The sequence below is a fragment of the Cordyceps javanica genome, chromosome 3 (genome assembly GCF_051103115.1).
Source record: "Cordyceps javanica chromosome 3, complete sequence".
Classification (NCBI taxonomy): domain Eukaryota; kingdom Fungi; phylum Ascomycota; class Sordariomycetes; order Hypocreales; family Cordycipitaceae; genus Cordyceps; species Cordyceps javanica.
Window position 1 is genome coordinate 1,310,996 of NC_139297.1, and position 14,984 is coordinate 1,325,979.

Sequence of the window (14,984 nt, forward strand, 5' to 3'; positions counted from 1 at the left end):
TCGTCTTCACAGCTTTAAGCCGCTGACAACAACACGTCTTTCCCAAGATCCTACCATCGATCGGGTGGTTAGACTGAAGCGCTGCTGCGGTAATCTTCCCCCAATTTGCGTTACGCCAGTTGGCAGCGTGTCCGTCATGGTATGACTGAAAGCAATGAGCGTTTGCAGTACGCCTGCCAATGTCTCTTGATATTGCGCTCGACGGCGAACCTTCCATCTTCCCGACAAACTGCACCTAGGCTGCTGGCATGTTGCCATTATTGCAAACGCACCGTCAGACGGTGCCGAGCGCGAACCTCGATTGTATACCCCATACAGTCAACGGACAACCGGTACACGATGATCGGCTTCAGCAAGAAAGAGCCCTGTATCAACAGCGATCATTTCCTATAAGAACACTTTATCCGCACGCTCATTTTTCTGCAACTGGATCCTACGACGTGCACGCATCTCACAGAGGCCGAGAACACCAATTACGACGAAAGACTCCAAAGGGAACTATCGACGCTGGCTACGATGGGTCCTCTGCGAAGTCATCTAGTGGTGAGCCGCCGCTAAAGCAGCTGGCTCTTCCCAGTCAGCCTCTCAATGCGCTCGAATATCAGATGGCCAGCGCCCGATCCCATCAACAAAGCCTCCTGATTGACGGCTCAGGTGCCAATCTGCCACTGCCAACGGCGCTCTGGCAAACACCCGGATATGTTACTGGGCCTATTCAAGCGCAAAGCTTTCAACCCTCCTCTCAGCATTCCGTTGTGTCATTCGCCAGTGTCTATCAACCAGTGATTCGAGCCAACGAATATAACGTGCGAGCATTCTGTCCGCCACCACCGACACTGGTGGGAGGTCTGCCGTTAGGCCAACTTTATTGGCAGCAAGGCCTCTCTGCTTGGGATTATCAATCAGTACCGTACGCCAGTGCGGTATCACGTGCTGCCTATCCAGCTGTACCCCATTCTGATTTCACGCCGAACTTGACTACACCTCGTTTCCTGCCTGCCTCAAACCAGATCCTAAGGCACACGCCTCCAGGTTCCAAATCCAACGTTCAAAACGTGTCTACCTTGAATTATGACAACTACCACAGTCACTCAGACTTCAAGGATAAAACTCTCTCCCAGGCTTACCGCCACTATGCCAGTCTGGTGGGATATATCCAGGCAAACGCGAGAGCAAGTATAAGCAAGGACTCCCACGATGCAGATCATGCATCGTCACGGCATTTGATATTTCCAAAACCCCCCCGGCCGAGGCGAGATAACACAAGCTTGAGCCAGAATCCCATATATTCTTATACTCCTAGCAGAACCTTGCCGTCAGTCAACTTTGACCAAATTGGTGCACAAGGCCATCAATATGCCCCAGTCCAACAGTCTAACAGGCACGTCATGTTTGCTGGAGTGGATCAGTTTCGAGCTCAACAGAATGTATCGAATGGCTTCGTACAGCTGATCGATTCCTATGACGCCCCTAGCCATGCCGTATCCCCAGTCAGGGACGCAAGATCTTCTTTGGTTATTCTTGAACATCTATGTGAGCAAAGTCAGTGGACTTGGACCGAAGGTATACTCATTCTGGGCTGCCTTCAATATGCTGTAGAGCAGTACGCAGATGCTCTTCAATGCTTTTCAAGAATCACCGCATTAGATCCCAGGTAATCACTCTTTCCGACTGTTATCCTCGTGCGTTTTGCATATCTGACTGCCGATTATAGCCATATAGAAGCCACAGCAAATATGGCAGCTTCGTTTTATTGCTTGGGGCGCCATAAAGAGGCAGAACACCATTGGGTCCGTGCAGTACAGCGAAGGCCCAGCTACCTGGAAGCCGTTGAACATCTAGTTGGACTTCTATACAAGAAGCGCAGTGAAGAAGCAATCGACATCATATGTCATGTTCAGAAGGCGCTCGCAGCTTCTAGTCATCCTGTGCAAGCAACCCTCAGTCCTCCCAGCGATACCGCAGCAGGCCACACATTCAGCCCTCAAATGACTGACGGGCAGTCCTCACAACATACATTTGACTTATCTCCCGAAAGCTATGGCTCGAGTGGATACGGTCTACCTGGGAGCGAAAATGGTCGAATTCTTGCTCTGATTCATGCAAAAGGCACTATGCTCTATGGGCTCAAAGATGTGGATGGCGCTGCTCAAGCATTTGAAGAAGCCGTCTTGATTAGCGTCGGGCGAAATGTCAAGGGAATTCGCGAGCTTGTTCGCGGCATCCAGGAGTGCCTCTCTCAGGTGGCCACGCCTGCAGCTACTTCTCAGCCATTGCTGCTAACACCCGACAAGGCCCGCCATACCGCGCGACTTCTATTCGGTGGCGCTGGTGACCTCCCTGGATTGCGGTGGGTTACCGATTTCACTCCTAGGCGAGCTGCTGTTCAGACTACAAGTAACTCGTTGCTGTCATTAGCGAAAATATTTCAAGACTCCATGGCAAGTGGTTCATCGAGCTCCTCCCTAGCACGACTATCATCTAGTGTTGGTGACGTTTTGGCTTTGTATTACCTGTCCTTATCTTTGCAAGAGAGCCCATCAACCGCCAATAATGTGGGCATTCTGCTTGCTGGTATACCTCAAACCACTTCAAATTTTGACTGTAACTCATCACCACAGATCAAAATGAGTATCCCAGGGATACTTCCAGGCAGCGGCTTATCTCTTGCTCTTGCCTACTACAATTATGGTCTTCGCCTGGATCCGAAGCACGTCCATCTGCACACCAATCTTGGTAGCTTGCTGAAAGATGTTGGACAGCTTGACCTCGCCATTCAAATGTACGAGCGTGCTGTTGCGTGCGATGGGACTTTCGACATTGCGTTAACGAATCTTGCCAATGCTGTCAAGGACAAGGGTCGAATAAGTGAGGCTATCGGCTATTACCGCCGAGCAGTTGCCGCCAATCCCGGTTTTGCCGAGGCTGTATGTGGTTTGTTCACAGCACTCAGTTCGGTCTGCGACTGGAAGGGTCGTGGTGGTGTTTATTTATACTTAGGAAAGTATGATAGATGGCACGTTGACGAAAGTGGTCAATTGGTTGATGCAGAGACCATCAAGACCGCATCAGGCCTCAGCAAAAGTGTTACGGATATCGTTCGACAACAGCTTGATGATGCCTCACATTGGGGCCGAGACATTGTCGACAGGTCGTTGATTCGACTTTTAACACAAAATCTGTCCCATCTCAGCCCCAACTCTCCCTCCGATTTGGAGAAAAACTTACAAAAATGGGCTGGTTCCCGGTGGGCTGGTTCCCGGCTAGTGCGGCTTCTTGAAAGAGCCGCGAAAATCTTACTTCGCAAATGGTATCTTGACCAACAAAAACTACATAGCGAGACAAAGCTTCTGTACTCTCGGCCACGACTTCCGCCAGCTTTGAGTGTACCATCAGCACCTACTGTCCTCCCATTTCACACCTTTACTTCTCCATTGACGGCAAAGGAAGTAAGGGTTATCTCACAGCGTAATGCCATACGAATATCATGCGCTACACTACGTGCGCCGTGGCTTCCCGAGACTATACTACCTCCACCAGCACCACCACGCTCTTGTCTGAATGTCGGATACGTCTCCTCCGATTTTAATAATCACCCACTAGCGCATTTGTAGGTATGCCTTCTATTATGGCTTAAATTCGGAGCTGATACTCATATTCCAGGATGCAATCAGTCTTTGGCTTTCACGATACAGAGCGAGTTCGAGCTATCTGCTACGCAACAACGCCGAGTGACAAATCTAGCTACCGCATGCAAATCGAGAAGGAAGCACCTGTGTTCAGGGATGCCAGCAGTTGGACCCCAGAGCGCTTGATAAATCAGATCAGCAATGACGGCATTCACATTCTCGTAAACCTCAATGGTTATACTCGCGGCGCTAGAAACGAGATATTTGCTGCACGCCCAGCCCCAGTCCAAATGTCGTTCATGGGCTTTGCGGGTACTCTGGGCGCAGAATGGTGCGATTACATCCTCGCAGATACTACCGCTATACCGCCAAGTACCTTGCGTCCGTGGCGTCAAAATCAAACGCTAGAAGATGTGTTCCATGACGACTCCGAGGCCGACTCTGGAGAGTGGATCTACACCGAAAATATCATTTTCTGTCGCGATACGTTCTTCTGCTGTGACCATGCTCAATCGTCACCCGTCACGGAAAGGAATTTGACTTGGGCCGAGGAGCAGGACCGTCGGTGGTCAATGCGTAGGCAACTATTCCCGGAATTATCAGAAGATACAGTCATACTGGCAAACTTCAATCAACTTTACAAGGTAACAGTGCTCAATAGGCAAGCAAAGGCGCATAATTGTGTATGCATGCTGACTATGCGACTATCTAGATCGATCCGAGTACATTTAGGTCATGGCTCAGAATACTAGCACAAGTACCAAGAGCAATACTTTGGCTTCTGCGTTTTCCAGAAGCTGGCGAAGCAAACCTGCGGCGAACAGCAGAGCAATGGGCAGGGCCCGAGGTAGCGAGCCGCTTGATATTTACCGACGTTGCTCAGAAGAGCCAGCATATATCACGTGCTCGGATCTGTGACTTGTTCCTCGACACGCCGGAGTGCAATGCTCATACCACCGCAGCAGACGTGCTGTGGTCTAGCACGCCACTGCTAACATATCCTCGCTACCCGTATAAAATGTGCTCTCGAATGGCAGCTTCCATTCTGAGAGGGGCATTACCGAAAACTCTTGAAGGACAAAACGTCGCGGATGAACTGATCGCAACATCCGAGAAAATGTACGAGAAAACAGCTATAGATTTGGCTGTCGGGCTGTCATATTCGCATACACCCTCTGGGGAAGTTTTGGGCAGTGGTCGACTCGCGGAGATGCGTAAACTCCTCTGGCATAGTAGATGGACATGCGGTCTTTTCGATACCCGCCGCTGGGTCCGAGACGTGGAGACTGCCTACGAGCAGGCTTGGAAGCGATGGGAAAAGGGTGAAGGGGGTGATATTTATCTATAGCGATTGCTCTGCATGAAACCCGATTTCTTTTTCTTTTCATTCAACTTGCTGGCGTCTCAGTCTTCTTGGAAGCATCCGAGAGATGAGTACTGTATGTTTGTCTTAGCAAACCATAGGCAATGTCAAGTGGACAACGCGTCGTAGTAACCGTCGCGTGCCTGCACATGAGCGCCATCACCTGAGCAAATGAAGGGGAAGAAGGTGAAGTATGAGTGAGTCCAGTCTGTCTCTTCCCAGACTACGGGGCAGGCATCTTCCTCATGGGAATCTATCGTTCACCCGCATCAGGTAATATTCACCATATTGACTAGCCGGAGCAACCAGCTCAAACGACATGTTCTTCGCCTAAAAATCCCGATTGATCTTCTATGGCGGCGAGTATTCTGCAGAGCATACTGCGAATACTTTCTGATTGTGATATGTTCGTGTCAACACCATCACGCGCGGGAGTCAACCTTCCATAGTGATGATTCATGTATATATTTACGCGCTACGTCGCGTAGCGTGCACCCGCCCATAGCACCAATCGTTGTGTGTTCTTTTGCTTTTTAGACCGAGAATCTCCGTAAGCTAAACTGAACAGCTTTTTTGGCCACTTCTGTGTGATGATTCATGCTATGGCCGAGATCACACTATGTTACCCCGCCGAGTGGCAGATATTTCTTTGAAACTGAGCTTGACCAGTCCATAGTTGAGACTGATGACACGTGCTCACACAGTTTTTTTGGGGGTGGCGTGTATAGCAGCTTGTCAACCTTTCTGAGAGTTATTGGGATATCATTGATACAAATGCTGGATTTCAGAACGCGCCAGTGATTAAGGAGTCTGGAAACAGACATGACGGAGTGCGTTCTACAGTGTGTTATCCGCTGACCAGCTCAAAGCTCGATACAAAATTCGATCCGCCCAAGAAGAGACGAAGATACAGCCAAATTATGGACGCACCACGGTAGCTCTAGCTCAGTGATCTCGTTCAACAGGACGCAGAGTAGTGCTATTAGCTGCGTTTGGAAGAGGGTGCCACTGGTAATGAACCCCGAACTTTGCGGGTTATTTTCAGGGGCGGGACTCTACTTCCTCCCCACTCGCGCCGCTGTCCGCTCCGCCCCCTTACCGCACACCCTCACGACTGACTTTCCACACACCCTACGCCTTCCAAATCTTTTGGTCCGCTCACCCTCATCCACAAGAGTGGGGGCAGGGACCCACTCAGTGTTCGCTGTGCGTCCGATGGCAGATCCCCCGAAGCTTCTACATGGGCCGAACTGCTATTTGTTCCCCCCATGCCGCACTTTACGCCCGGCACAACACCCAGTTTTTAAACATCATCAATTACACTTTCGTGGAAACGCCTCTAAGAAATCATATCTTCCACTAGCATCTAGTCCGCCTGTTCCATCTGCGCATACATAAAGACCTCCTAGTTTCCAACACCGTATTACCGGCTCCTACCCGCTTCAACATCCCGCAACGCACCAAACGCAGATCAACACATCACCGCCTCCATGGAAGAAGACCCTGCTGCAGTCCACCGACGCGGCCCTTGGTCTCAGCAGGAGGACACCTTCCTCATTCAACTGGTCAATACACATGGGCCTCTCAACTGGGTACGCATCGCTACCACTCTCAGCTCAAGAACTCCCAAGCAATGCCGCGAGCGCTATCATCAAAATTTGAAACCGTCCCTGAACCATGAGCCCATTACGCCTGAAGAAGGAGCTCAAATTGAAAGACTCGTCGCGGAACTTGGCAAGAAGTGGGCTGAGATTGCCCGCCGACTACCTGGCCGCAGTGATAACGCCGTCAAGAATTGGTGGAATGGCAGCCAGAATCGTCGCAAGAGATTTGATCGCCGCCGTAATGCCAACGCTGTCAGCGGTGAACAGTACTATCACCGGTCGGGGTCAATGGGCGGCGCACCCAATACATTACCACCACCCAGTGCTATGCAGTCTCCTATCGAGCATCACCGTCATCAAAATCCGTGGTCAGAAGCCCCTCTGCTGTCGCCCTGCGCATCGGAATCGCCCGACAACGAGGCTTACCACTACATAACATCGCCTGGTCAAGCAGCCATGTTACCACGTCCGCATATCGAACTACCTCCACTGAGAACGCTGTCTCATGGACAGCACGCCGTCCCTATGCACAGCGGTGCCCTACCAAGTTTGAGTTCACTGGCCCATCAACCAGGAAACGATGCCCACCGGCCACAACACCTGCTTACAGCACCCAACTCGCCTGTCCAGCAGCAGCAGCCCTCAGATAAGGGCAAGGAATCCAGAATCTCTGTCTCGTCGCTGCTTCATTGAGCATCATTCTGAGCTGCTAGTGATGAAATGGAGAACCAACATGAGCTTTGTTACTGCCTTGACGATAGTATGGGTGAACAACTGCTGCAGCGCCAGGTGAGCGCGCGCACTACTTGGCCTCAAAATTCTGGAAAGAAGCTCGGGGCTCACCACATTATACCCAAGCCAAAAGCATGATGATTGGCTTCGGCCTTTCTCTAGCCTTTTGAGGGCATCAAGCTGATGCCACATTAACTTTTACGGATGAGCGGCGCAATAGGTTTTTTTTAGAAGGGAAGGGGGGCGCGGTTTTCTACTAAGTAGACTTTTTATGTCTTCCAGTTTGTTTTGTGTACTCGATGGTCCAGGCAATGGTCAGGCCTTGTAATGTATGTGTATGATGAAACTGCACCAGATTCTAGACTGGATCCTTCGGGAGCGTGCAGGGAGAAGACGACTGGCCTCTACAGGCGCAGCAACTACTACCAATAAAGACTATCAAATTTGTTGACACGAATGCTGGTAAACGCACCGTGAAGGCAATAGCAGGTAATTTCCTTGTCGTGGAATGGCCCAGAAAGCACCAAGTGGGTTGTATGGTGAATCATGATGGCTGAAAAGCAATACCATGGGCGGGTCGAGCCGCGTTATACAAGCTCAAACGGTGGCGTGCGGGAAAATAATTCAAGAGGTTGCTAATCCGCACTTTGAAAACGTATGCACATGAATTTTAGTTGTATCCGAACTACGTGACTTCATAAGGCAGAAAGTCGAAAAGCCTGATACGTTTTTTTTTTCTATTCTTTTGTTTGTTTGTTTTTCATATCGCGATAGATTGATTTGCGTGTTAGAGACTGCACCAGTACGTGGCAGATGATATGTAGACTTGTGCTCGCAGCAAACAGGGAGAAGGTTAGGTAGCTTTGGCACTACAGCTACTGATGAGGGGCCAGGCCGACCGAGCCTCTACTAGTGAAAGGCCGCCCTGCAAACACTTTGTTGGCCTTTGACTGTGTGCACTCGTTACTGCCGTTTTCAAGTCCTACCAACTTGGGTGAGCGACGTGGGCAGGGCCAAAAAAAGTATTTGGAATGCCGTATTATTAGCAGGCGCCACAGAGTTGGGGCCAGATGCGGCGGGATCGACACGACTGGGCACTGGGCACTGGGCAGTAGCCACAGGCCGAGGGCACGGCGAGCCAGTCTTGACTCTGGTCCAGTGGCGCTGGCGTCTTCCCCCTCATCCCCTTTTCCATCGCCGAGGAGGCAAGACATGGCAGGCGTCAACGCAAGGAGACAGGCATCCGACGCCTTCGAAGACTTACTAAGTACTTGAGGATCCGTCCGTTTCCCTTGGCAAGTTTAATGTGAACATTGTCGCTTTTTGCCTGTACAGCAATCATGATTCTTGCTACCTTGGTCTCGAGCCAGTAAATTTGATGAACTGGTCTATGTACTTTTGCCTCCTCCACAATTTCCCTGTCATTAGCCCATGATGTATGTATCGTAGGGGGGAAAGGTACAAATCTGTGGCTTCCCAGTAGTGGAGTGGAAGGATATCGCTGCTGTACCTATACCTACGCGCTACCGAGAAACTTCGGGCTCCTACTTACAACGGCTGCACCAAACAAATGAATTATGACCGACAAAGTTGTGGCAGATGAATCTAGATTTGTGGCTGGCAACCCACCACCCACAGCAAGCCTGCGCGCTGGGCCCTGGTCGCACCGTTGAAGTCCGATTAGGATCGGATGTTCTGGATTCCTGACGAGTCGTGCAGCGTCTGGGCGCCGCCGACAAATGACAGGCTGGAAAACACACAATGTGCTGTCGGCGGTACAGACATGCTGCTTGTTCGACAGGTAGCGGAATACTGCCCGCAGCAGCATGTATGAGTTAGCGCATTGCCGAAATAGATTAGATGGTTGCAGTAATATTTGTTTACTACCTGCCGGGCGGTGGAAGCTAGGTATAAGGACTCTCCAAAGGCAAGAACAACAGGCCTATGTCAAAATACTCTGTCTCTAATACACAATTATGCCAGCATTTCATTGTTGCGAGGGACGAGGGCCCTTCCTCACGCCATACTGACTCTATGTGCCGTATGAAGAGTTGGGCATGGCGCTTTGCAATTTTTTTGGGAACCCCTAGTGACCGTGTGGGGGGAGTGAACTGTAATAAACAGCTGCTCAGCACACAGAACCTCGCCAATGCAGGTTTGCTTCCTCTGCGGCAACACGGGACTGGCAACTGGGCAGTGACGACTTTTGGTGGTGAGCAAGCGTCGGTAGCTGCAACGGTCCTGGTCCAACGAGCCCGCCGTGCCCCACAGCACTCGTCGTGATCCAAGTATTATATCAGCGGGACATAATTAAAGCGGCCATGGGAAGCGGGAAATAATAATAGACAGAACCTAGTAGTCCATTCAACCCAGCTTGTAACCACTGTACTCGCAGCAAGGGGGTTGGGGGGCAAGGGGGGGCGTTGGGCCCCTCGGAGCGAGCTCGCCGCAGCCCGCTGCATTACGCCTGCCATACCCAAAAGATGACTGACGTCCGTCTTGTTTTGATTAATAAATGATACTCTGGCGGTTGATACTGTTGCACCGCCGGTGTTGGCCAAACTTCTACTGGTACTCACAGCGCAGAACCGCTTTGTACATGCTGCGTAGGTTACCTATCACAAGGCTTGTCTCTATCATATTCCTTGTGTCTCCTGGTGACTTTGATATGTCTCAGGCAGCCAGCAGCTCCTTACAAGGAAGAGTCAAGCAAGGCCTAAGAACTGGAAAGCTTCCCGTCTCTGGACTGCCTGAATGTGCGACAAACCTTGCACCTGCAGAAGCGTGTCTCCTGGCTATTCAGTCTGGTGAGCAGCGCTGCAGTGCACGGTATCATGTGCGGAATCGTATTGGCGTCGGTGTACACACGTACCAGCATGTATCCAAGTCTGTGTCTGCTGTAATTGTTACGTAGGTTGAGGCCGGTCCGATGGCACTGGATGGAGCACCCGTTGAATATCGGCGGCCGACGGACAAGGGGGTGTTGATCCAGTTCTCGGTAGTGGAAACGGCACGGCATATCTAGGGTAAGAGCACTAGGACTCAATCAGGCAGTATCTGGAGAAATAAAGAGGACCTCGGCTTTGCCACCTTTGTGATCGTTTGGCCCCCATCCTTGCAGAGCCCAGCTGAACGGAACCTGGCCTGGTTGCCTGGAAGGGAAAAGCAAGCGCTGCAAGGAACCACCGTTTTACGCCGGTGTATTTCGGTCCCAGCTGCCCGGGAGCCCCCATTGGCGGGTGCAACGGTCCTCCAAAACGAAACCTTGTTTTGCATTTTATTTTAGAATTCTTTATTTTTTACCTTCAATACCTGTCCCTCGTCCCCACCATTCGAAGTAGCGCATTACCAACTCCAGGAATACTAATGTGTACTTATTCCACGGGGCGAAGACGTTGCTAGTTGTATCAAGGCATTTGCGAGCGCCTACACCTCGTCCTCTGTTTCGTTTTTCCTTCCTTGGCTATACTTCATGCAAGCGCTCTAGAGACAGCACCCAAGGGGCTTTTGGAGACTCGCTGCTCCCGGCTGTGACCATGTCGCATTCCTTTGCGACTGATGCACATACGTAACACCACTGGAAATTCGATGATGTAGGACTGGATCAATAATCCCGCATCGTCTGGCAACAGGGCTTGCGAGATGATTTATGACCAGACTTACTCTGTGCATGCCTGGGCGGCTGACGGTTCTCGCATTGATCCCACACCCCCGAGAACGCCGCCAACATGTGGGTCATATGGAGCCTCACCGTTGGCGCTTACCTATATAGGCTAGTCAAGGGCCTGCATCAGTAATCGGAATTGATGGTCGGGCTTTACATCTGACTCATCATTGGCTCGGCCTACGACGCCTCGTACCATTTTTGGGGACGAAAACCGTTGCGGGATGCCCAGTCAATGCACAGCCCGTTCAGGTCATTAATTATTATGTTGGGATGGAAGAAAGGAGGGGGCGTTGACTGTGCAGCGGCTCACGTGTAGCAGTGCCGTGCCATCTATCTGCACGGTGGATGTGGGGAAACGCTTTCGGCCTCCAAGCACCATAGCTTTTGGGTCGCGACGGAGCCTTGAGGAAAGGGATGGTATCCCATCAGGACGAATTGCTTGCGGTCACTCTCGACCGTGGTACGAAAAGCTCCAGACACATTCGCTAGCTTTCCTCAGCCAACTCCGACCCCATCCACAGAGGCTCTGCGTCGAGGCCTGATGAACCGGGCCTGCCGAGCCCCTCTACTCTCGGGCAAGGCAAGCTGGCTGGGCAAGGAAGGGCCTCATCACTGATTAGTGATTATGGCTACTTTGAGAGCGGGTCGCCCACCCGACGACCGCAAAACGGTGCGTAATTGCTTGCCAGCGCGTGTGGAAGGGCGGGGGGGGCGTCCAGCAAGGTGTCTTTTTCCTTTGGCCAGCCCGCCAATTCTGAAAGCTCCCTGTTTCTGCCCGGCCCACCCATGGCCCTATACTGGTAACAACCGTTCCGCGGCGTTTCTGTGGCCCTTGTCAGACGCAGCACCGTTGACTTGTGGCGTTCCGGAGTGCGACTCCCGACCGACAATTTTCGGGCATCTCTCAAAGTACGGATGCCCTGTGAGTAACCGCTCCGCACCAAACTTCGCGCCACTGAGGTCACCGTACACCGGGTGCCACAGCCCACCTGGCACCACCAACACACACCAGCTGGCTGGGCCGCCCGCCCATACCAGCTTGGCAAGCAAGCCAACCCAACCCAACCCACACTCTCGGGTGCAGCACCTTCCTTAAGTATTTCACTCCTGATCTCTCCCCATACCAGTCCGACGTGCTTGTATGCTCGAGGACTACCCCTCGTTGCCCAATAAAAATCTGATTTGCATCATGAGCGTTTGTACCCCTTGGCTCCTGCCGCGCCCACAGCCTACATGGTGCAAGCATACTGTGGGCTGACTATGCGCACCCGTACTCGTCATTACAGGTGCTGCATTGGTTACAATTGAGCATGCATCAAAGCTGAATGCAGCCATGCAACGCAGCCCAGGATGTGGTATGTGGCTTGCTGGCCACTGGGTTGGGCAGTGATCCAATTGACGCAGCTCAAACTTCGGGTCCCAATCCTGCCTCACCGCAACGCTAGCCATCATCATCGCTGCATGGCTTTCCAGACTGCAATATTCCGTACCCGGGATGCCGGGCTAACAGGTGGTTATGCGTCCATGACCGAGCATCCTTGCTAGCGTGTGAGCGTTCGAGGCTGGTGACGGAGAGACCGCTGTGACCACGGGCTGCTACCTGTCTGCGCGATCATGTCAATGTCGCAACTGTACCGGTGTAGTGAATGGTCATAGTGGCTCAGTAGCTTTCCCTCTTCTTATTCTTTCCCGCGTACGTTGAAGTACCAGGTGTTATTGCTTGGCTGCCGCTCCATCCAAGACAGGCAGACAAACTGCCGTCCCGCGCTGTAACAACGGCTTTCACATTGCTACGGTCCCATCATCTATCGCGTACGACGTCTGGCCTTTGCTTCGCTTGCATTTCAGCATTTTTGGCGTTGTTCTGGTTCTTTACCAGTTATGTATCGCTCTGTGCCTCTTGCGTTTTGCAGTGCCGTCCCAGCGATCTGGGTGCACCGGTTCTCGCTTATCTCTACGTTCCCAAATATCTACCCCACCCTAGGGTACGTCTAAAACCCGCGTTCATTGGCATACGCCGCAATTTGTCAACTAGCCACGCCCATCCGTCGCGCAGCCATCTTGTCTCATGCCTCCCTTCTTCCGCTACTTATGGTTCTCTCATCTCTGTGCTTGACTTGATCGCTCGCTGAACCCGGCGGTCATTTATTTCCGGCCAACGATATACGAGGCCCGAAGTGACACTGAGACTCGTTAGCTATGCACTCGCAATTCTTTCCCCTTCTTCCTTGCTCGATAAGAGTTCGGTGACGGCGCTGCATCCGTTTGCTACTTAGTACAGCCCAAGTCGAGAAACGGCTGGCGGGCGTGCCATTATATCCATGCAGGGTGCTTTGAACCACCATTTAGCATTCGTCAGGGGCCTCTTGGACGCAGTGAGCGCCAACTCAGGCAAGCTGCGTATTTTGGCCAATCAGTAGTGCTCCCCAAAATGCAATACCTGGTGTCAGAACCCCGCAAGTGACTGTGGCTGTTGTACGCGAACTCGGCTACCCAGTACTAAGTACGTCGCTGAACCGGGGACCTGGTTTGAGCGCCCGAGCCACCGTACCAGTCAACCGGGAAGGAAAGAGAGAACAAAGGGGGGGGGGGGGGGGGTGTCGGTAAACCATACACGATACACTAAGCTAGTTTCAACCCCAGTGATGGAGAATGAAAAACACCTGGTTCCTACCTACTCAGCACATAATGTAGAGGATGCTTGCATGTCTTGTTTGCTCTCAGGTCAATTACCCCCGCGCTCTCTAGACCGTGTCACTACCACAAACATCAGCCCTGTGATGTGTGATCTCGCAGAAAACCACATATGATAATACTAATTGCCGCCCTGGGAAGGGTCGGTATAGGGTAGCTACATGTCCCAGCCAAACATCATATCATACCGCCCTGGAGCGATACCACTACTATGAATACCTAGTACTCGTGAGCGTATTCTTTCCCGCACTATTTTCCCGTATGTAATTACCGACGAGGCACTGTGACGTAGCCTTCCCTGGACTGTGGCAGGGATGGTTCTGATATCGTATCAACAACCGCGGCTGGCCAACACCTACACCAACGACAACAGCGCGAACACTGTTCCCGGAGGAGGCACTGTTGAACCGGCCTGGCTGGACCGATGCCACGAACGACACATACATACAACACAGAGTGTGCGTGCACATCTCAAAGTATGAAAAGGGACGCAGACTCACGGCACACAATGCCCACCGACACACACAGGCACACGCAGGCACGGAGGGAAAAACGGTACCACAGTCGGTATAAAGCTCGCTTAAATACAATACTCACGGCAGCGTTGATAGGAAGTGACCCCCCTAACTCCATGTCGAGTCATCTGTGACACAAGACGAGCATGCCACCCGAGCACATGATGCTACCATGCTGTGAAAGGCGGAAAGAGGACGGGACGGCCAGAGCCAGGACAAAGATTTGCTGGTTGTACTAGAACGTTGTTCCGAGTATGGGTCAAATAGCAACGGGCTGTACCGACAACAAGGCAGTCCCGAGCAGAATATGGCAGATTAAACAACAGGTAAATATTGATTACATTGGAGACCACACTATAAAGCTCCCGAATTAGCTACTGGCGTAAAATGATGCAAACGTGGCAACGCAGTCAAAGAAAACCAGCGAAACCACGACAGTGAATGCACAGGACTAGGCGAAGAGAAGGGATAGAAAAATCCACACCTACTATTCAAGGTGCAGGTGTCAGCAAAGCCGAATCGCCACAGCTAACCAAACCAGAAGTACCCCGTATGAATAAGGAACAAAACCAAATGTTTCGGAGAGAGGACTCTCGACACCACACATCCGCACCGAGTGACGTTCTGATTACGTATCGAAGATCCTCCACTCCCGGCACATAAAAATATTCGTGGGTATGCTGTAAGTCACGAAGGCCATAAATTCCAACAAAACATACCATGATGAAGGAGAAAGTTGATCAACTAGCTGTATTCACAAGAGTCCGCATACCGTCCCGC

At 51.6% G+C, this 14,984-nt stretch overlaps 2 protein-coding genes across 2 annotated transcripts; both read left to right on the plus strand.

Annotated features, from left to right (window-relative positions):
• Positions 1-1,736: 1,736 nt before the first annotated feature.
• Positions 1,737-4,361, plus strand: V2A60_004631 (glycosyl transferase family 41-domain-containing protein; the record flags this gene model as incomplete). The annotated part of the gene is made up of 4 exons (XM_083255948.1): positions 1,737-2,927; positions 3,006-3,151; positions 3,664-4,190; positions 4,342-4,361. The coding sequence occupies 4 exons, from the start codon at positions 1,737-1,739 to the stop codon at positions 4,359-4,361; spliced, it is 1,884 nt and encodes a 627-aa protein (XP_083112074.1).
• A 2,121-nt stretch (positions 4,362-6,482) lies between these two features.
• On the plus strand, positions 6,483-7,289 carry V2A60_004632 (Homeodomain-like protein; the record flags this gene model as incomplete). The annotated part of the gene is made up of 1 exon (XM_083255949.1): positions 6,483-7,289. One exon carries the CDS (start codon positions 6,483-6,485, stop codon positions 7,287-7,289), a length of 807 nt encoding a protein of 268 aa, XP_083112075.1.
• Between the last annotated feature and the right edge of the window lie 7,695 nt (positions 7,290-14,984).